This window comes from Paroedura picta, chromosome 14 (assembly GCF_049243985.1).
Source record: "Paroedura picta isolate Pp20150507F chromosome 14, Ppicta_v3.0, whole genome shotgun sequence".
In the NCBI taxonomy this organism is placed as follows: Eukaryota; Metazoa; Chordata; class Lepidosauria; order Squamata; family Gekkonidae; genus Paroedura; species Paroedura picta.
The window spans coordinates 16053913-16074604 of record NC_135382.1 but is presented as its reverse complement, the minus strand read 5'-3'; the positions used below and the strand labels follow the sequence as shown (position 1 = coordinate 16074604).

The 20692-nt window shown below is 44.6% G+C and overlaps 2 protein-coding genes across 2 annotated transcripts in view; one reads left to right on the top strand and one right to left on the bottom strand.

Moving 5' to 3' along the window:
- Positions 1-115, bottom strand: part of CDPF1 (cysteine rich DPF motif domain containing 1) — a 35908-nt gene extending 35793 nt beyond the window's left edge. The window contains exon 1 of the mRNA XM_077310075.1: positions 30-115. The gene's annotated coding sequence lies outside the window, so the exon portion shown is untranslated. The remainder of the gene's footprint in view (positions 1-29) is intronic.
- TTC38 (tetratricopeptide repeat domain 38) lies at positions 62-20240 on the top strand. The gene is made up of 14 exons (XM_077310071.1): positions 62-185; positions 2949-3026; positions 4149-4230; positions 6780-6951; positions 8576-8749; positions 9495-9570; positions 10124-10243; positions 10799-10858; positions 12576-12614; positions 14536-14617; positions 16261-16426; positions 16624-16783; positions 18121-18194; positions 19061-20240. Exons 1-14 carry the CDS (start codon positions 162-164, stop codon positions 19152-19154), a joined length of 1401 nt encoding a protein of 466 aa, XP_077166186.1. The 5' UTR covers positions 62-161; the 3' UTR covers positions 19155-20240.
- The last annotated feature ends 452 nt before the right edge of the window (positions 20241-20692 follow it).

Here is a 20692-nt window from a genome sequence, read left to right as displayed (position 1 = left end):
CACCCCCGCGGCCCCGAGACGGCGCCTACCTGGGCGCGGCTCTCTGGGCGGGCAGAGGGCGTCTCTCTTTCGCCGAGCCTCTTCCGGGGCTGGCCAGGGAGGGCGGGGAGGGCTCTGGCCAAGCCTCCCCCAGTCCTCCCAACCCAGGGCCGCCGGCGAGCATGGCGCAGTGGAGGGACTGCAAGGTGAGACGGCGCGGCGGCGGCAGAGGGGCTCCGGCCCCGCAGGACTGGGCTGGGCTCCAGAGCGTCCCTCGACGGGCGGGGGGCTGCAGGGCGCGTCTTGTTCCGCGGGGCGCCGCTCCTCGCCGTCGCTGCAGCTGCTGCAGCCTCCCCGGATAGGGCGGCTGCGAGCGGGGCGGCGGGGGAGACGCTGCCGGGGACCTGCTCCTTCTTCAGGCCCGGCTGCCTGTCGCTCTTGGTCCCCGGCGCGCTTTCCCGTCGGGGCTTCCGCGCTCGGCCCATCCTGCCCAGGGTGGCTCATGCGCTTTCAGCGCGCTTTTGCAGCTGGATTCCGCCGTGCGGAACAACCACATCTTCTGAAGTGCATTATCCTGTGTGCGTGTGGCCCCCCGAAAGGCCGACGTGCGCTGAGGACGCTCCCCAAGACGGGGGCCAAGCAGAACGAGGCCAGCGGCCCGGAGGGAGGCCAGGTAATGGCCCCCAGTGTGTGCCATCCTTGCCCGATTCTCTCTCACGGGCTGAGCTTCGGCCCGCATTTGGAGCCCCACCGACCGAAGCTGATCCTCTCCGGTCCTGCGAGTCTGTTTTAGCAGAATAAAACCAGAATCCCGAAGTGGCACCACTTAGGTCAAAATAGACACATAGAAAAACTCCGCGGAAATCAAGGTGGCTAGTCCTCAAGGTGCCGCCAGATGGCTGTTTTATTTCACATCCTGCCCGTCTGCATTTATGGAAAAGATGTGATTACACAGAAGCCTGAGTAGGGATGTGTGTGTTTGTGTGGGTGTAATATTTCAGTTTTTCAAAAATTGCAGATTTTCCCCAGTTCTCCAGGACTGGAATTAGGCTACACAGGCTTCTAGTTTTAGGTTACTGTGTGAATAATGGCAATGAAAGCAAACTGGCTCCTCCACTTTTAATATCCACCTTATCTGGGCATGCGCTTTTGCAGAAGCTGGATTTAAAAATCTGATATGTCCCTTCCTCTTTAAGAATGGCTTCTGTGAACCATCACCATAAAGAGGTAGCTCTCCCCCCCCCCCAATTCCTGCCTGTTGCAGAAATCTTTCTCTTAATACACTTTTAAGAAATCAGCATGAGAGTCTTGGATTTGCTGCAGAGGAGGACAGACTGAACTTTCCCCTGGGTGCAATTACCGGCACTGTTACCAGCATGGGTACACAGACATAAAAAGGATAAAGTTCAGTACCCACTGCAAGCACGCAATGCCTGTTAGCATTCTGGGAGGGAGTGCAATTGTGTGTGCAACTGGGAGCCATTTGGGGGATAGTGCCTTCGGAAGTAACCTCGAGGAGTATAGATTAGAGACTGCAGAGCGATTACTCTGCCGTCCTGTACAGATAATGACCCTGAGCCATTAAAGCAGGGGTAGTCAAACTGCGGCCCTCCAGATGTCCGTGTACTACAATTCCCAGGAGCCCCTGCCAGCGAATGCTGGCAGGGGCTTCTGGGAATTGTAGTCCACGGACATCTGGAGGGCCGCAGTTTGACTACCCCTGCATTAAAGCTTGGGAGGGCTGCGTATAAGTTCAATTAAATAAATAAAAATAATTCAGGTGGGTGCCCACGTTGGTCTGAAGCAATAGAACAAAGTTTGAGCCCAGCCCTGGCCCCAGTTTGGTGGAATGCTCTTCCTAGTGAAAGCAGGGCCCTGCAGGACCGTGAACAGTTCTACAAGGTCTGCAAGACAGAGCTGTTCCACCAAGCCTATGGCTGAGGTCTTGAAAACAACATCCAAAGAAAAATCTCCTGGCCACTAGAAATTCATTCCATCCATCCATCCATCCTTATTCCACCCATCCCATTAAATTGGCTTTGGGTGGTAGACAGAATCTCAGAGTAGAATTTAATTTGATTAAAACAGTTAAAATAACAATTAAAACAACAGTAACAATTAAAATAACGGTAAAATGCCTTTCGGCTGAAAATTCAATGTTTAAGGTATTCTCAGTATTTCTCTTTCTAAGCCTTTTCTTAATAACATTATTTATTAATTTGTACAGAGGAATTCCTTGTAAATCCCATGCAGAAAAATCATATGGAAATTGACATAAGGCCTTTTAATTTCTCTGTAGAACACCTCTAAACTTGCTGGGTAGCACAAGCAATTCACATGGGAACATTTTTTTTTAATCCCCACTAAACAGCTGACTAGGGTCTTTTCTGTGCATACAACTTATTTCTGATTTTCAGTGAAATTGATTTGGAAGGGCTTTCCTTTGAATCCTGTGCCAACCCTCTGCCCGGGCATGATCCCCCCTCTTCCTCCAGGTAGAAGGAGGTGGCTCCGTGCAACTGATTAATTTAATATTAAGCTACATTTTAGAATGTTAAATGTTTACATGTTATTTGTATACCTACTGTGTTTTCGACTGATTTAATCCACACTAATCCCTTGGGAAGGGCAAAATACAAAAAAAAATCTTCTGGCTGTCAGACTTAACTGAGCCTATGCAGGATTTATTTCTAATAAATAGATCAATAAATAACAGCACAGTTTGCGTGGACTGTCAAAGGCAGGTTTGCACAAGGCTCAAAACCATGTATAACAGCGCCAGATTGTGCACAACACATGTGGTGTGCTTAAATCTGTTTTGCATGTTTTTTAAAATTTCTGCCACATTTATGGTTTTGTTTTAAACACAGATGCGCAAATTCCTCCCCCCCCCAGCTTAGAAATTTCCATTAAAGTTCGATCTTCACCAGAAACATCAAAGTCATTTTTCTCTTTTGTGTCTTCCTTAGGCTTGGCAGGAAGCTGGACTTGTTCTCTCCACCACGAGTAATGAGGCTTGTAAAATGTTTGATGCTACGCTTACTCAGGTAAAAATCATGAAGAGATTATATTTAATTCCACATGATTGTTTTCAGTGGATGCTAGATGCACATTTCTCCATAGAATTGGGGAGTGGAAGATCCCTCTCATGGATTTGACATACACAAGGATAAACATCTTGAACAAGTAAACTGTAGCATGATAAATAAGTAAACCTGGTACATCGTTGGGCCACTTTTAGAATATTTTTTTATCGACTGGGGGTTCCTTTCTCTTGTATGGAACTTCCATGAATTTCCAGCCCAGAGTCCTGATTTGGTGAATGCTTACGTAGTTTCCCTTGTGTTGGAGCATCTGTTGTTCCCTGAACCTAAAATATTTAAGGAGGATGTTTAAGGAAACTCTTCTGTGGGCAGTTGTAGAAAGTTTTCTTCCCTTAACCACAGTATTCACAGTTGTATATTAAGTCACCACTAATTCTTCTGATCCACCTGAAATGACCGTGGGAACACATTCTCTGTACATGTATGCTGTCAAGTTGCAACCGATTTTGGGTGGCCCCAGCATGGGGGATTCAAGGCAAATGACCAGCGGAGGTGGTTTGCTAGTGCCGTCTTCTGCAGAGTCTTTCTTGATGGTCTCCCCTCCAAATACTGACCCCGCTTAGCTTCCAGGATCTGAGCAGATTAGCCTATATTCAATCATTCCATAAGAGCCTCTTGTGGTGCAGGGTGGTAAGGCAGCCATCTGAAAGCTCTGCCCATGAGGCTGGGAGTTTGATCCCAGCAGCTGGATCAAGGTTGACTCAGCCTTCCATCCTTCCGAGGTCGGTAAAATGAGTACCCAGCTTGCTGGGGGGTAAACGGTAATGACTGGGGAAGGCACTGGCAAACCACCCCGTATTGAGTCTGCCATGAAAACGCTAGAGGGCTTCACCCCAAGGGTCAGACATGACTCGGTGCTTGCACAGGGGATACCTTTACCTTTCTTTACCTTTAATCATTCCATATCCCAGTTCATTCAAAAGATTGGATGAGCAGGTCTGTTAGTAATACTATATTTTTAATTGAACAAGGAAAGTGTTTTTAAGAACGTCACATATATTGAAAGCTGAAAATGCATTTTTCTGCTTAGATTCTTAATGAGGTGCATTTTCTTTGTGGTTGCAGTATGCAACGTGGACAAATGATGAAAGTCTAGGAGGTATTGAAGGATCTCTCTCAAAATTAGAAGCAGCCGATCCGAATTTTAGTAAGTAACTCTCCGGAGGAAGCGAACTCGTTTGACATGGAAATTGTGTTTTCTTGTGCTGTCAAATGTAAAGGAGTGGTCAGATAAATCTTGCACAAAAGAGTGAGAGGTGAAGGATTAAATAGGTCAATGAAACAGTTGTTGGATTAGGACCCATCAAAATTTGCTATGCATTTCTTTTCTGAAGCTTGTGATGGTGCAGAACTTGTCTTCAGGATGGAGAGGCAAGAGAAGATAGTGAAAAAGGTCCATGTAGCTCAAAAAATGTTTCAAAACCCAGATGGATTATAAAGTTGCACTTTTCTTTAGCAAGAGTAAAAGGGAACAAAAACCCAACCTGAAAGATCAAGCTACAAACCTGAAAGTTGAGCAAACTGAGAATTAGAATAAAATACGATTATTTATTGTCTAGTGCACTTAAAAAGGTTTACAAATTACAAATATCACCAAAAACATAAATCCACATTGAGAGCAACCTATCAACGCTGCACATACAGCCCCCAAGAATAACATGAATGGTTACAATGCTGTGACCAAACCCATTTTGACCCAGAAGGTCTTCTTCAGTTGTCAAGTGAATAATATACACACAGAGACTATTTCAGTGTACAAGTCTCCAGGTACTCGCGCTCCCCCCCCAGTGCAACACGCCACTTGTTCCCTGTTATCATCAAAGAAAACATGAGAAGCAAAATGCTACCTTCCAAAGCAAACATAAGAATCCTGAGCTGCCTGGCACCCAAGGCCACTGGCTGCCCTGCAAAAGGATCTTGGCGAGTTTCTGGCAATTTCCCTGCTCTTTAAAAAAAGCCGTGTTTTTGTTATCAGGTTCCGTCAAATAAAACGTAATGGTCTGTTTTATTGCAAGGAGCCTTGAGGAACAATGGCGTTTGAACGATTTTCGAGGCAAGGAAACATAAAATCTGGAACAAGGAATCAAACTCTCACCTTCAGTTTCTGGATTTCCCAAATCCACATTTGGCTATAAAGAAATAAAAGAAGTTTCCTCCCTTTCTGGGCCATGAGTTACTTTTGTATGTTTTACTGGCTCTTTTTCGAAGTTTTGAGGTTGAGGCCAGAACAACAAATAAAATCATATGGGCCTCCTTCCTTCCCTATCCAGAATGAAATCCCACCACTGAGTACTGTATGTATGTTGGAAAGTAGCAGGCATATTGGAGCATTTGGTGTATTCCTTGTTTTATTGTTTCGTATTTTAAACTGATTTTAACATGTTGTAAACCACCCTGAGCCTGGCTATAGACAGAGGTGATCTATAAATTTAATAGTAAATAGATAAAAGTTGGGACAGCCAGCCTGTTTATTTAACACACTCTAATTCTGTAGCCGTGTTGGCCTGCTAGCCAATCTAGCTGGTTAACCCTTGTAATTTTGGAATTTTTATTCCAAGCCAACAAACTTGAATGAACTCCTTGGCATCTTTTGTCCTTGTAAGGAGGGGAAAAAAACAAGGGAAAATAAGTTAGACCCAGCTCTAATGCTCTTAAGTACTTTCTGCTTCATTGAAATGCCCAAAGCAATTGTTCCTTCGGTCATGTTTAAATGAAGAATTTTGGTATCAAAGCAAATATAATAATTTTAATGCTTCAGAAATGATTCATCATAGGTACTCAAAACAACCAATATTTATTTATTTGGAACCTTTGTTTCCCTGTGGAAATAAAGGCAGCAGTAACTTAAAATTCCCTACAAACATTTTCCTATGGATCTCAAGGCAGCAAGAGCTTAAAAACAATGATCACATGCAGAGAAATTTGTTCAAAGATAGTAAGTTGTCGGTTCACTGTAGTCAGTTCTTGTGAGCATCCCAGCGGTTACATTTGTTACAGCCTCATCTGGTTTGAATGGTTTGTCATCATTGTTTGAACATACAATTAGAACATTTTTCTGATACGATGCACATGAAGTTGCCATATACTGAGTAAGTAGACCATCGATACCTCCAAGTCATTATTATTGACTCAGAAGATGCAGTGGCTGTCCAGGGGTTCAGGGCTGAGGTCTTTCACATCACCTGCTAGCTGATTCCTTTTACCAGAGATTGAATCTGGGACCTTTTGCATGCCAAGCAGATGTTTTCCCACTGAGCCCTAGCAATCTCCAACCCAGTGTCTGCCACTGCGTTTCCTGGTTCTTAAGAAAAGAACTAAAAGGTCTAAGATGGGATGCATTGGGTTTCCTGCCAGTTCATTAACCAGCAAAACATTGCATTGATCCTGGGTATGCCTGTCTCATCTGCCCACCCTTGTTTTAGCCATAAACACAGGCTTTCTTATGTCTGCAGGGTTGGAAATCTCTCCCAGGAAACTCTGGCCACTCTTTAGAAATGGAAACCTCTCAAACTCAGAACGGGCAGTTTATCCATTATGGCCGCCATGTTTTAAAGGATCTATCCTCATGGCGTCCATTTTGTGGCGGCCACCACTACCTGTTCTCAAGGATGGACTTTCTGAATGTGAAGAATAAGAACGCTGTGGTGTTTTGCCTAATTTTTTTTGTTTTACTTTTTGTATTTTCCCTCCCTGCAGCAATGGGGCATGTGATGGCTAATGGCTTGACGCTGATTGGTACGGGCAGTACAGTGCGGCTTGACAGAAAATTAGATGGTGCGATAAAGAAAATGTCGGTGCTTTCACAGTCTCAGCCATTGACTGAGCGGGAGAAGCTGCATGTCTCTGCACTGGAGCTCTTTGCTAATGGGTAAGCCCTTGGTGTGTCAGGAATACGTCTGGAAGACGTTATTTAAACATTTGGTTAATGGTTCACCTTTCCTGCTGAGCCTCAAGGTGGTGTTCAAAATTTAGACACGCCATAGGAAAAATATAAGACATATAATAAAGTAAAAAGTGGCACCTTTAAGACCAACAAAGATTTATAGCTTTTCAATAAGATCTAATGTTCTAGAAATATTTTCTCAACCATCATCCTTGTTATCCGATCTTGCGATGGCCTATGGCCTAGTGCAATAAAGTTTGACTTTGACTTTATAAAGATTGAAACAGATTGTTTTTGAATTCCCCCTCCCTTTCTTGTTTAAACAATTTATTTGTTATCTACACTTAGGGCAAAGCAATTTTTTTTGTTACATTTCTTTGTCAAAAGGAAAACTAACCCTGTCATGAGTTTAGGCCTCTCTCGTCTGGTTTTCATTGTTTGACATTCCTTCTCCGTGTAGTTTCAGGATTAGTTCTACCTGCCGTTTATCCAACCCACATAGCTTACCCAGACATTCTAGCCTCCAAATAAATATAGAGGTGGGAATCAAATGTGGGAACTTTTCTTCTTGCTCAGAAGAATATAAGAGAAGCCATGTTGGATCAGTCCAGTGGGCCACCCAGTCCAACACTCAAGTGTCACACAGTGGCCAAAACTCAGGTGCCATCAAGAAAACAGCCAATGAGACTCCTTATGTTACCTCATGGTTCTTCCTGCTCATCTTATGACCCATCAAAACAAAAGTCTTGGTCCACCAACCATTTATAACAGATCACCTCTTGGGGTTGATCCTGGGAAATCAGCCCTGCATAGCCAATGGCTTAGTGGATCACAGGCCATGCGATAATGATGTTAGCCATTCAGTCATGTCTGACTCTTGGCAACCCTATGGCCCAGCTGTCTCCACATCTTTCAATTTTTAGTTGTATAATGCTCTGACCAGTGTCCATTTGGGTTGTATCTAACCACCAGGTTCTTTGTTGGCTTGGTTTCCTTTTACCACTAACCAGTCCTAGCATAATTGCTCTCTCCACTGAGTTGGATCGCATGACATGGCCAAATAAGTGAGGCAGTTTCGTGACTTTTCCTTCCAGTGATATATCAGGCTTTATGCACTCTGGTCTTTCGTTGTTTGTGACTTTTACTGTCCATGGAATCTGCAGGAGCCTTCTCCAGCACCAGAGTACAGAAAAATCAACTCTCCTCCATTACTATTTCTTAATTGTCCAGCTTTCACAGCCATAAATGGCTGTTAGGAAATATGATAGATTGAACTGACCTACGTTTGGTAATCAGGCTTATGTCCTTGCTTTTCCATACTCGGTTCAAGCTTATCATTGCTGAGCGACCCAGATCAATTTGACGTTTAATTTCCGTCCTGCAACCACCTCTCTGATCCATTTGTGATCCAAGAAAAGCTGTTCTGGGCCTTCCTTAGTTTCTCAAAAGAAGGTAGTGTCATCAGCATACTGAAGGTTATTTATATTCCATTCCATGTAGTCCTGAATTAAGTTAGTGGTAGCTTTGGTTTTACATATTAAGCCTGAACAGGGAAATGACTGTCAGCAACCTGGTCATGAAGGACAAACTGTGTTTTCCCCTCCTGCAGGGAGCTTCCTAAAGCTTGTGATACATGGGATCAGATCCTACACAACCACCCAACTGACTTGTTAGCCATTAAATTTGCACATGATACTTACTTTTACTTGGGATATCAGGCACAAATGAGAGATTCTATTGCCCGCGTCTATCCTCACTGGACACAAGACATGCCTCTTAGCAGGTAAGATCATTTTTGTTCTGCAGCTGTCTGCACACGATACTTTCTTAAACTGAAGAACATCTGTAAATGTCAAGATCGCTTCAGAGTTCTTTGCGAAATTTGTAATCCTACAGAACAGCATGCAACTCAGTGCTGGTGATCCCTGGCCCCAAAGAAGCATGTCAGACCTCAACCAGGGCCAGAGCTTTCTCTGTCCTGTCCCCCACCTGATCGAATGAGCTCCCTGAAGAGATCAGGGCCTTCCCTGATCTTCCACAGATCCGCAGGGCCTGTAAAAGGGAGCTCATCTGCCAGGCATTTGGTTGAGGCTGACCCTACCAACAGCCTCTGCTGGGCCCCAGAAACCCCTCCCCACGAATCTGAATCTCAAACTGACAAACCTATGAGATCTTAATTAACAAGTTACTGTTATCATAAGATACGTTATAGAAAATGTTGTATGGAAACCATTGTTCCTGTTATGAATTGCCCTGTACTATCCCTGCATTTTGTGCAAACTGTCTCATTATTAATGCTGTGTATTTATAGACTGATTTTAATTGCTGAATTATTATTGCACAGACCTTGTAGTTGCTATCAAGTCTACTGTGAATGCAGTGTGGGTTTCCTGAATATACTAATTTCTACAGAGACCCTCTCACAAGTACAAAAATCTTAACATAATGAGTGTTTGTAAAGTAGAGTTATCTTGATTGGGATATTAATTATTCTCTGATTCTGAAAGGCTTTTTCATTCTTTGCTTAGTTACCTGAAAGGCATGTACTCCTTTGGGCTCATGGAAACCAATTTCTTTGATCGTGCGGAGAAGCTTGCCTATGAGGTAAAGGAAGCCAAAGTCTGACAGCTGGCATTTTTAATTTGCTAGTGAAAGCGCTGAGTGCAGAAAGTGATTGGCAGTAACTCTCAGTCCAAGAAGAAGATAAAAGAAGATAGTTTTCCAGTTGTTGTTTTTTTAATGCTAAAAATTACCAGGAGCAGAGAGCCAGCTTGGTGTAATGGTTAAGTGACAGTTTCTAATTTAGCCAGCAGGGTTTGATTCTCTGCTTCTTCTCCACATGCTCCCACATGCAGTCACAGGCCTGATAGTGCTGTTCTCACAGAGCAGTCCTGTCAGAGCTCTCTCAGCCCCACCTCCTTCACAGGGTGCCTATTGCGGGGAAAGGAAGGGAAGGCTCTGCCTTCTCTATTTCATCTTCTGTCTTGGTGTGGTAGCTATTTTTCCTCTGGGGCAAGGTATTTGTCATTGTGCCCACCCAAGAGATACAAACCATTTGAGGCATTTCTAAAAAAACAAAGCAAAAATAAAGGCATAAGAATGTAGCGCTTATGAGTTAATCTCCCCTCATGGAGATTTCCCACCCTTCTTCTCTTAGGCTTTGGCGATCAACCAGACTGATGCGTGGTCCGTCCACACCCTTGCCCATGTGAACGAAATGAAAGCAGACCTGAAGACTGGACTGGCCTTCATGAAGCAAACTGAAAACAACTGGAAGGTCAGCTCCTCTTAACTGGGCTGTCGCTGAGCTCTGCACGGCTACACAGGGAATGGGTTTATTCCACACACTTGTGTTACAAACAAGCCATCAGATGAACCTCTACTTGAGAGTACCTGGGCCTTCTGATGTAAATCTGGCAAATGCAAGAAGCAGGGGCCCTTTCTGTGGTGGCCCCTTTGTTGGGTATAGTATCCAAGAGCTCAGACAGATGGCGCAAAGATTAGGCAGCTCTGTCTACCTGTACAGCTCTCAAACTGCAGGTGTTTGAAGTCACAGTTTTCGTAAGGCTATCTAGGGAAGAGAGAATCAACTTCCACTCAGGTTCACCAGTGGGACTGGGCATCCCATTTCATTGTTAACTTTTTTTTGGGGGGGGGGAGTGGAGATGGACACAATTTTAGAAAGCTACCTTAGCTTCCTATCTCAGAAGGCTTTATGGATGACAGACTGATTTGCGTATTCTTAACTGGATTGCTGTTATTTTTTGCCACTGTCTTTATAGTTTGTTATCTGAAACGGTATTTTAATTACTTTCCCCCCCATTCTTACCAGGGCAGTGATATGCTTGCTTGCCATAATTACTGGCATTGGGCTTTGTATTTTATTGAAAAGGTATGTAGGCATTTCTTCAACTCTGTCTGTGTTTGCTTGAAAATTCTTGAAAGGTTGATTTTTTTCTCTGCTGTCCTTTTGTCAATTCTTTCCCTTGACTTGGTTTCCTCATTTGGATGTATTTGATGCCTTTTGATTCTTGTGCATGCCTGCGCACACACACACACACACACACACAGAGGGAGAGACAGAAAGAGAAAGAGGGAGGAGAGAGAGTTTTTCATAGTTTTTTCTTCATTCTGGACAAGTGGCATTTTAAATCCCCCTAGTCCAGTTTTGGGACTAGGGCACTGCTGTTTCCCCATCTGGAGAAGAAAATGCTATTTTCCTCGAGGGGCAAGGGTTAAAAACAAGACAATGTGTGGAATGAGACGATTTCCCTCTTTTACAAGGGGGCAGTGCATGCCGTGGTTGAAATGGGAGTGAGTCTGGATGTGCTCCTAGGACTTCTCCTGTATGCAAATCCAGTAGCCCTCAAAGACTGACAAGACCTGTGGCCGGGTATGAACTTTTGTGAGGCACTGCTCACTTCTTCAGATACAGCTGATCCACAAATATTCTCCCCTGCCACAAATTTTGTTTGTCTTTAAGGTGCTAAAGGTAAAGGTATCTCCTGTGCAAGCACCGAGTCATGTCTGACCCTTGGGGTGACGCCCTCTAGCGTTTTCATGGCGGACTCATTACGGGGTGGTTTGCCAGTGCCTGCCCCAGTCATTACTGTTTACCCCCCAGCAAGCTGGGTACTCATTTTACCGACCTCGGAAGGATGGAAGGCTGAATCAACCTTGAGCCGGCTGCTGGGATCGAACTCCCAGCCTCGTGGGCAGAGCTTCAGACAGCACGTCTGCTGCCTTACCACCCTGCGCCACAAGAGACTCTTTAAGGTGCTACCTGTAGGGAAATCTCTGGGGCCTGATTTGAGACTGTAAGATTCCAGGAGGGAAGGGGTCTGAAAGCTCTGCTCCGGAATCAGCCCCTCCCCCCTGTGTGTTTTTACAGTTTAACTGTCATTTTCCTCTTCCTCTCTGCCTCTCTCCTGGGCTGAGGACTGTTCTTGTGGCAAAGTGAACTTGAAGAAATCTGCATGTAACTGTTTATTAAACTCAGCTTCAGCTTTCTTAATATAAATACATGCACTGTAGATCTATTATATGCTCTTCCGCTATGAGGAAACTTCAGACTGCTACATTAAAAGAAAAAGGTGGCATATCCTGCATTGGGTGAGAGCTTGGGATATTACCCCAATGGAAGAGACAGGCTGTCCCATCTTTAACACTACCAGACTTTTGCTCTTTTTGACTGCAACTGACAGACCAACACGACCATCTATCTTGATCTATCTTGTCTGTATGGTTTGAGACAGGGGTAGTCAAACTGCGGCCCTCCAGATGTCCATGGACTACAATTCCCAGGAGCCCTTGCCAGCATTCGCCAGCGAATGCTGGCAAGGGCTCCTGGGAATTGTAGTCCATGGACATCTGGAGGGCCGCAGTTTGACTACCCCTGGCTTGAGACATTAATTAATTAGATGAGGTGATTTAAAAGGCCATCACACCTTCCATCAGGTTGACTGATGCAAGTTTCCTTGATTTCATTTTATTCTTGGTTTCATAGTAGCCATAGTAGCCAAATTCAGGGGGGGGGGGCAGCAGTGGTGATGGCTTCTTGTTACCAGATCTGTGAGACTCAAAACATGGCATTCTCTTTGCTTTCACAGGGTGAATATGAGGCTGCTCTGACCATTTACGACACTCACGTGAGTATGAGTCTTTTTTCCGTGCAGGCCAATGACCCTCTTCCTTCCGTTCCCATCTGGCTGTGCTGTGACCTGATGCTGAAGTAGCAGCTCTTCCTGGCCAAGGAAAACCGTGACCTCTAGGTTTAGCTGGCATAGTTTGCAGGGCAGCACCCTTTTGCGCTCATGGGCTCCAGTGAGTGAGAGAGTGAACGCGAGTTACATGAATTGCATGTGGCCCAAGGCCATGGCAAACCTTACAAACAATCATGACTTAGTTATACGAACTGTCCAGTTTCAAAACACAATCTAAATTCATTTTTACAAAATAACTTCTGAGTTTAATCAAAGCAAATTAAATCAGGTTTCCCCAATCTATCCCTGATTTTCCTTGCAGCCAAAGCGTTCATAGTATCTCAGACTGTGTACCCATTATCCTTGACAAGAAACTTTCCCAAGAATCTGAATCTCAGCTCCGAATCGAGGGAGCAGTGAAGTACATAAGGGATTACATTTTCTGTAACTGGATCTCTCCACAAAGACAGGTCCTTGAATCAGCCGGTACTTGGGCACATCTGCCTTCCAAATAGGCCGTTGGCATGGTCTGGAGATGTAGGGCGATGAATGCCATTCTAAGTTTAGGGCTATTGATGTTACTTAAATGCGCTGAGCAGTCAGAATCAGTGGTCTTAAAAGGACACAGCTCCACTTTGGGTGGGGCTGTGAACCTGCTGCTTTTCCCCATTTTGAATAATTTACTCTGGTTTTGTTAATCTTGTGGCCTATCAGGAAGCAGTGCTTCCGTGTTACGTTTTGGACTTGTTTTGCCATTTTAAATGAGACTTTGTGCTCATCCACCTGACTAATGTTGGCAGGAGCGCATTAGTGGAGGGAGGGAGGCAGGCAGCAACACGGTGCTGAGAGGGTCCTAAATTTATAGGCTGGTTGCTTACAGCCAAGAACATGTTTGATTATAAATATGTGGGGTTTCTACACAGTTGAGCTTCTTGTGGCCAGTAAACTCCAGAACAGACAGACTCATGTCACCTTTCTGAGGGGTTGCAGACTGGTAGAAAGGGGAGGGGCTTTGTAAAAGAAGTGCAGTTATCTTGGGTGTATTTGGGCCGGTCACATAGTCGCAGCCTATCCTACCTCACAGGGTTGTCATGAGGAGATAGATGTGAGCTGCTTTGGGTCCTCATAGGAGAGTAGGAATAATGCACTTTCATTCTCTTCCCATGCACTTTGCAAGTCGATTTTACTGTGTGCAATGTCTAAATTCACTTACACACTATCACTGAAGTGAGTTGGTGGATTAAAAGTGCAAGATTCAGTATGTGTGAAAGTGTAAGGAAATAAAGACATTGTGAACACAGTGAATGAATCACAGTCTTTGGATAAGCACAGATTTATGTACTGCCAGCTGGGTGACTTTGGGCTTGGCAGGACGCTGATAAAGCTGTTCAAGCAGTGATATCCGGGCTCCCCCAGCCTCACCTCTCTCACAGGGTGTTTGTTGTGGGGAGAGGAAAGGAAAGGCAACTGTAAGCCACTCTGGGGCTCTTTCGGGTAGCCAAAAAAGTGGCATATAAGAACCAACTCTTCTTCTTCCTCTTCTTCTTCTACTAGAAGAAGTTTTCTGAAAAGTGCAGATTAGTTCACCTTAAATCATAATTATTGGATTTACAAAAGAAGGCCTAAATGTTATTTAGGGAATCAAGGAAGGCACAAAGTCCATATGCCTACACTAAAACAAGTTAACAAAGAGCAGTTCAACGTGAGCATTTAATATTAGAGGTGTATGAGAGGGGGACCTGCAAAGATTCACTGGGGAGGGGAAATCCCATTCCCACCTCCCATTTGCTCCTGTTTCTCCCCTCTTGCTTTGTCTCTCTCCCTTGAACGTGGCCAGTCAAAGTGCTGTCTGTCTTGTGGATTGTAGATCGCACCCAGGTGCCAGTCAAGTGGGACCATGCTGGATATTGTCGATAATTGCTCCATGCTGTATCGGCTGCAGTTAGAAGGTACAGAACGGCTTTCTCCTTGCATGTTTCATTAGCAACATTCCAAAAAGAACCTCCCCCTTTTGCCTTCACACCAAAGTGATTTTTCTTCCTGTAGAGACCTTTAGATGCGCATTTCTGCATCACTTAAAATGCAGAGGTTCCAAGAAGAAGACATATATTTAGAAACAAACAAGAAACAAAATCTCCCTCAAAATTTGCCTTTTGAGAGCAGTTTCCATCTCATTGTTTTAAATGTCCTTTTTTTTTTTTTTGGCATGCAAAGGGCTACTTTGGGAGGTGTTTCTGTTATGTGTTTTTTGTTTTTGTGCTGTGCTCTGCTCTTCTGTACCATAGAAACAAACAAATAATAATAGCAAACTCCCAACAGGGGTAGTCAAACTGCAGATCTCCAGATGTCCATGGACTACAATTCCCATGAGTGCCTGCCATGGGAGTCTCATTGCTGGCAGGGGCTCATGGGAATTGTAGTCCATGGACATCTGGAGGGCCGCAGTTTGACTACCTTAGCCTGTTATATGCCAAGCAATGCTTTCTGGTTTGTTTGGCGTTTTTTTGGAACACGAAGTGTTAGTTTTAAAGGGATGCCTCTCTTTGCTTGTATTTGTTTCTTTGTTGCAGAAACACAACTGCACACTTCTTTACCACAGGAGGGAGAGAAAAAACTTTTGGAATGGACCCCTTTGTGTGCTGCTGTTCCTTGGTTGCAGTCTGCGGGTGTACTTTTTAAACTGTAACCCAACTTTGACCAGGACTTTGGAGAGGCAGCACAGAAATCTCCTAAATAAATACTATCCTGCTGAGGATCCCTGATTCTTGGGACTGTAAAAGACGAAGAGGAGTTGGGGTTTTATATCCCAATTTCTCCACCTTAAGGAGTCTCAGAGCGGCTTATGAGCCCCTTTCCTTCCTCTTCCACAGCAGGTCCCTTGTGAGGCAGATGAGGCTGAGAGAGTTCTGAGAGAACTGTGACTGGCTCAAGGCCACGCAGTAGGCCTCATCTGAAGCACTGGGGAAGCAAATCTGGTTCTCCAGATTTAGAGGATGCTGCTTTTAACCACTGCATGGTGAGTAGCCATGTTGGTCTGAAACAGGAGAACAGAGTTCAAATCCAGCTAGAGGCAGCCTGGCAGGTCAGAATGGTGAAGAGGTGGATCCAAGTGGTCAGTAAATATTTATTCAAATAGAGAAACCGTGTTCTGCATTTTAAAAAGCGCTCCAAAACTTAGATAACGGTAATGTATATCTTCTCCAAAGTCAGTCCTAGTATGTTCAGTGGAGCCGACTTCCAAAGAAATCTCCCCCCCCCCAAAAAAAAGCCCAGGCTAGATGTTATGTGGCACTCAACTCCTGCTAGGTAACCTTTGGTCAATCACAGTTCTCTCAGAGCTGTCTCAGCCCTACCTGTCTTACAAGATGCCTGTTGTGGGGAGATGAAGGTGATTGTAAGCCACTTTGAGATATATGAAGCCTGCTGGGTAAACCTGGGCCAGTCACAGTTTTTCTCAGAGCTCTTTCAGACCCCCCCGCCTTACACAATGCCTTTTGGAGGAGAGAGGAAGGGAAGGCGATTGTAAGCTACTTTGAGACTCCTTCAGCTAGTGAGAGGCGGGGTATAAAACCAAGTCTTCTTCTTCTTTTAGGAGTGAAGGTGGGCGACAGGTGGAAAGGAGTAAACCAGCTGACAAAGAAACATGCCCCGCATCATGTCCTGGTCTTCAACGATGCTCACATTCTGATGGCTTCATTAGGGGCCAAGGACCAAAAAACCACTCAGGAGTTATTCACAACTCTCCAGGAACTGGTCCAGTAAGCTGCAAACTGTGTTACAAGTACAGATTTCTTCTTTTGTGTCTTGCTTGGCATTTTATTATTATTTTTTAAGGGGCCCAGTTCTAGTTTTCTGCCTTGCTTCTCATGATCCAGCCACGCAGCCATCCCCAGTGCAGTGGCTTCTTAGTGCAGCCTTTAGCAGGTTGTGTGACTTCTGCCTCTCTTTTCTCCAGGGCACCTGGTGAAGACTACGAGCTAAACCTCTCTCGGAGACTGGGCCTTGCGTTGTTGCAAGCTTTTGTGGAGTTTGAGAATGGCAACTACGACAAGGCGGTGGAGTTGCTGTATCCCATTCGCTACCAGCTGGTTGAGATCGGGGGAAGCAATGCTCAGGTAAAGGGGCGAGGCAAGGCAGTCCGGTGTTGGGGCCCTAGGAAAGGTGGAAGCGAGCTGAAGAGAAAATGTCTTCAGGAGTTCACGAGGCCATGGGGAAGGCTCCGCTTCAGCTTTGAAAGGCAAGAAGGAATGAGAACAATGCTTGGTGGTCGCTGTCATGCTTGTTCTGTGACCTGGTTCCTCTAGAGAGCCAGCTTGGTGTAGTGGCTAGGAATGCAGACTTCTGATCTGGCATGCTGGGTTCGATTCTGCACTCCTCCACATGTAGCCAGCTGGGTGATCTTGGGGTCGCAACAACACTGATAAAGCTGATCTGACTGAGCAGCGATATCGGGATTCTCTCAGCCTCACCCACCTTACAGGGTGTCTGTTGTGGGGACAGGAAAGGGAAGGCGAATGTAAGCCACTTTGAGACTCCTTCGGGTAGAGAAAAGGCAGCATATAAGAACCAGTTCTTCTTCTTCAGTAATCTCAGGGCTCTCTCAGCCTCACCTCCCTCATAGGGTGTCTGTTGTGGGGAGAGGAAAGGGAAGGCGACTGTAAGCCACTTTGAGACTCCTTTGGGTAGAAAAAAGTGGCATATAAGAACTAACTCTTCTTCTAAAGAAACTCATCCAAAAGTTCAAGAACCTTCTTGTGGGTGCATTGCCAGGCCTGTATCTACTTCAGGGCCGTAGTGCAATCCCCACCCCAAAACGTCTTAGCTGTCATAGGAGACAAGCACTCCCGCTTGTGGCTCCTTCCCTTCTGGGCTGCTGCTAGGGACAGGTGCCTTCTTCTGATCATCTTCGGACTGTTATGAAAGGCAGCAGGTTTCCTCTGCAGAAATTCCAGCAGGGATTAGGGTAGACAGCTTCACGGTTTCCCTGCTTTCTGGATACACATTGCCTCTCAAATCCCCCCTCCAACTTACCTGACACTGGAAGAATGCCGCATTTTAACGCTACAAAAGCACACAACATGGAGCTGCAGAATAATAACAAAACTGGATATGAAGGAGCCTCAATTAGACGTGGCTACACTCCTTTAAGGCACTGAGAAATACAAAACACGTTCTCCTATTGCCTGTTACGCCTTCACAGTAAAAATGGTTTGTCAAAAAACATGCATTTAAATGCACCCACCCATCATTTTGCCCATCGCTGATTTCTTGTTCTTCCACTGATGTTTCAGTGGACAGCCAAATTAACAGTTGGGGGGCTGGGTGGACTCTAGCAAATCTTTCTAGTGGGTGTGTTGCAATCACTGACAATCAAGAAATCCCCCCCCCACACACACATACACACCCCTCTTCTTACGCAGCAGTAACATTTGTCTCTTGAATTTCCCCCCAGAGAGATGTTTTTGCCCAGCTGCTGATCCATGCTGCATTAAACTGTAAATCCAAAGCGAACCAGAAACTGGCTAGGTAAGTGAGAACTGCTTTCTAAAGACGCCATCTGGATTTTGATCAGTTCAAAGGCAAGGAGGTAGAGTGTGAGATATCTCTGGCCCCCGCAGCCCCTTTACACTGTGGCCCAGAAGTTCCCCCTGTGCATACGTTAGTGAAAACGGTGCCTTGCAGTACACTTTCCCTTATCAAGACTGTGAAAGGTTCTGTTTAGACCCATTGCCTGTCAGGTGCTCTTCCATCATCTTTCAAAGGACTTTGGATCCAAGTGCCCTTTGGAGGTAGATGCAAGAGCCCTGGTTGAGTGAGTCTGTAATAGTCCTGAATCTCTGGCTAGAGGCTGCAAAGGTTTTTTTGTACAGCCCCGCCCTGCCTCTTCCCCTTGCTATATTCCCATCAGCTACTTTCCTGCGTAGCTAATCGTTTTTGTGATATTTAAAGGCTGGGCATTGTGCAGGCCTATGGGTCCTTGGCATCCCACGTTGGCTCCAAATCTGGCAGGGCAGCATCTGTACCCCAGGGACTCCCATGTGGTGGGCTGTTTTATTTGTTTATTTATTTTTATATTTATATTCTGCCTCTCTTGGCAGCTGCCAGCCCAAGGTGGCTCATGATAAAACAATAAAAACAACAATCCAATACCAACAATTAAAACAGCCTAACATTAAAACAAGATGGTGGAACAATACAAAAAGAACCCCATAGCTCCGCCACTCTAGCCACCATTGACTACCACAGTTCTTTTGCAGTGAGATCTTCCATGGCAGCCAACCATAGAACACAACATGATTGTTGTTTCCAAAGACATTTAGCTGCTGCAACCAAAACTGAGCTGTTTTAAGAGAGTGTTCATATCTCTCCCCCCTCCCATTGTCTTTTTTTAGATGTCTCCTGCTAGAACGTGAGGAACTTAGACCAAACGCTCCAATGACAGAGCGGCTCCTGCGGAGAGCTACAGCTGTTCATGCTCTGGGATAAAACTTGGACCTTGCTTGCTCAACAAGTTTCTGATCAGCAGCCTTAGTCGGAATCTGTTTCCTATTATGGCCATATGCTGTAAACACTGCCTAAATGCAATGAAGAAATCTTGCATACTTCTAGGCCTTTGGGTGTTGCAATTGCAAAGATTCTTTTTTACTCTTGGGCTTTCTGGTAGACTTCTGATTCTTGCACTACTTTGACCTGTTTGTTCGAAATACTCAAAATTTTGGATATAAATACATGCATGCACAGCAAAAGATTTTCAAGATTCACCAGAAACATTTTTACAAATGAGACCAGAAACATTTTTTATAGGTTTAATAGATGAATAAGAGCCTCTTGTGGCACAGGGTGGTAAGGCAGCAGACATGCAGTCTGAAGCTCTGCCCATGAGAGTTCAATCCCAGCAGCTAGCTCAAGATTGACTCAGCCTTCCATCCTTCCAAGGTCGGTAAAATGAGTACCCAGCTTGCTGGGGGGTAAACGGTAATGACTGGGGAAGGCACTGGCAAACCACCTCGTATTGAGTCTGCCATGAAAATGCTAGAGAGCATCACCGCAAGGGTCAGACATGACTCGGTGCTTGCACAGGGGATACCTTTACCTTTTTAATAGATGAATATTTGGAGAATAGCTATGGGACTTTTGTTTTTGTGTATAATAATGGCTGTGAGACTCATATGCTCAGAATTGGAAAACTACAAAACTACCTACAACAGAGGACTGGTTGTCAAAGATGTTAGAATTTGCGGCAATGGCTAAATTAAAGTCACTGATTAGAGAGGACAGCTTCCTTTGTGATTAACTGGAAACCTCTTATTGACTTCTTGCAGGAAGGAGGAAAAAATGAGTGGATGACTTGTGACTTTAGACACTAAAGAAAGCAAATGTAGAATTAATCTTAATCTTCATTTTAAGAAATTTGCTATGAATTGGTAAATCTGAAGTACATATGATCTGGTTGTCTGGAGATTCAAAAAATTACTGTAATGAAGTTGACATGTCTGTTCTTTTTTCATTTTTGTATCTTTCAAAATCTTCATTAAAAACTCTAATTAAAAATATTCCAAAAAATATTACAAATCAGTAGCTATATCACATGTCCATAGAAGAAAAGGGGAAATGTGTGTTAACTGAGTGGCTAAAGCAAAATACCCAAGTAGAGTTCTGATATTCTAAAACTCCAGTGGGGATTGTTTGACTTTAGGATTAATAGGATGAGCAAGGTACAGAATGTGATTTGGATGCATGGAATCTATAGTCATGACAAGGGGTGTGCAAAATACATACGCATGGTATTTTCAGAACCTGAAAATATTTATATTTCCTGATATTCCTCGAATCTCAGCATCAGTGTAATATTTGGTTTCAGTGAATATTTGTGAATGCTGGTGTGTGTTTTTTTTACTGCATTATAGTCAATAGTCCCCATATGCTATAATAGAGAATCATTCCAGGGGCATCTGGAACTCTGGGAGGGGGCTAGAAACACCCAATATGCAGTGTAGCTGCTGATGCCTCTTCTCAGCTCCCCC

What these genes read in the sequence shown, in the direction of transcription:
- TTC38 (XM_077310071.1), top strand. Translation starts at nt 162, where the DNA reads ATGGCGCAGTGGAGGGACTGCAAG. An exon ending in CAAGACATGCCTCTTAGCAG is followed by an intron (nt 8,750 to 9,494) that starts GTAAGATCATTT and finishes TTCTTTGCTTAG; the next exon opens with TTACCTGAAAGGCATGTACT. An exon ending in AAACTGAAAACAACTGGAAG is followed by an intron (nt 10,244 to 10,798) that starts GTCAGCTCCTCT and finishes CATTCTTACCAG; the next exon opens with GGCAGTGATATGCTTGCTTG.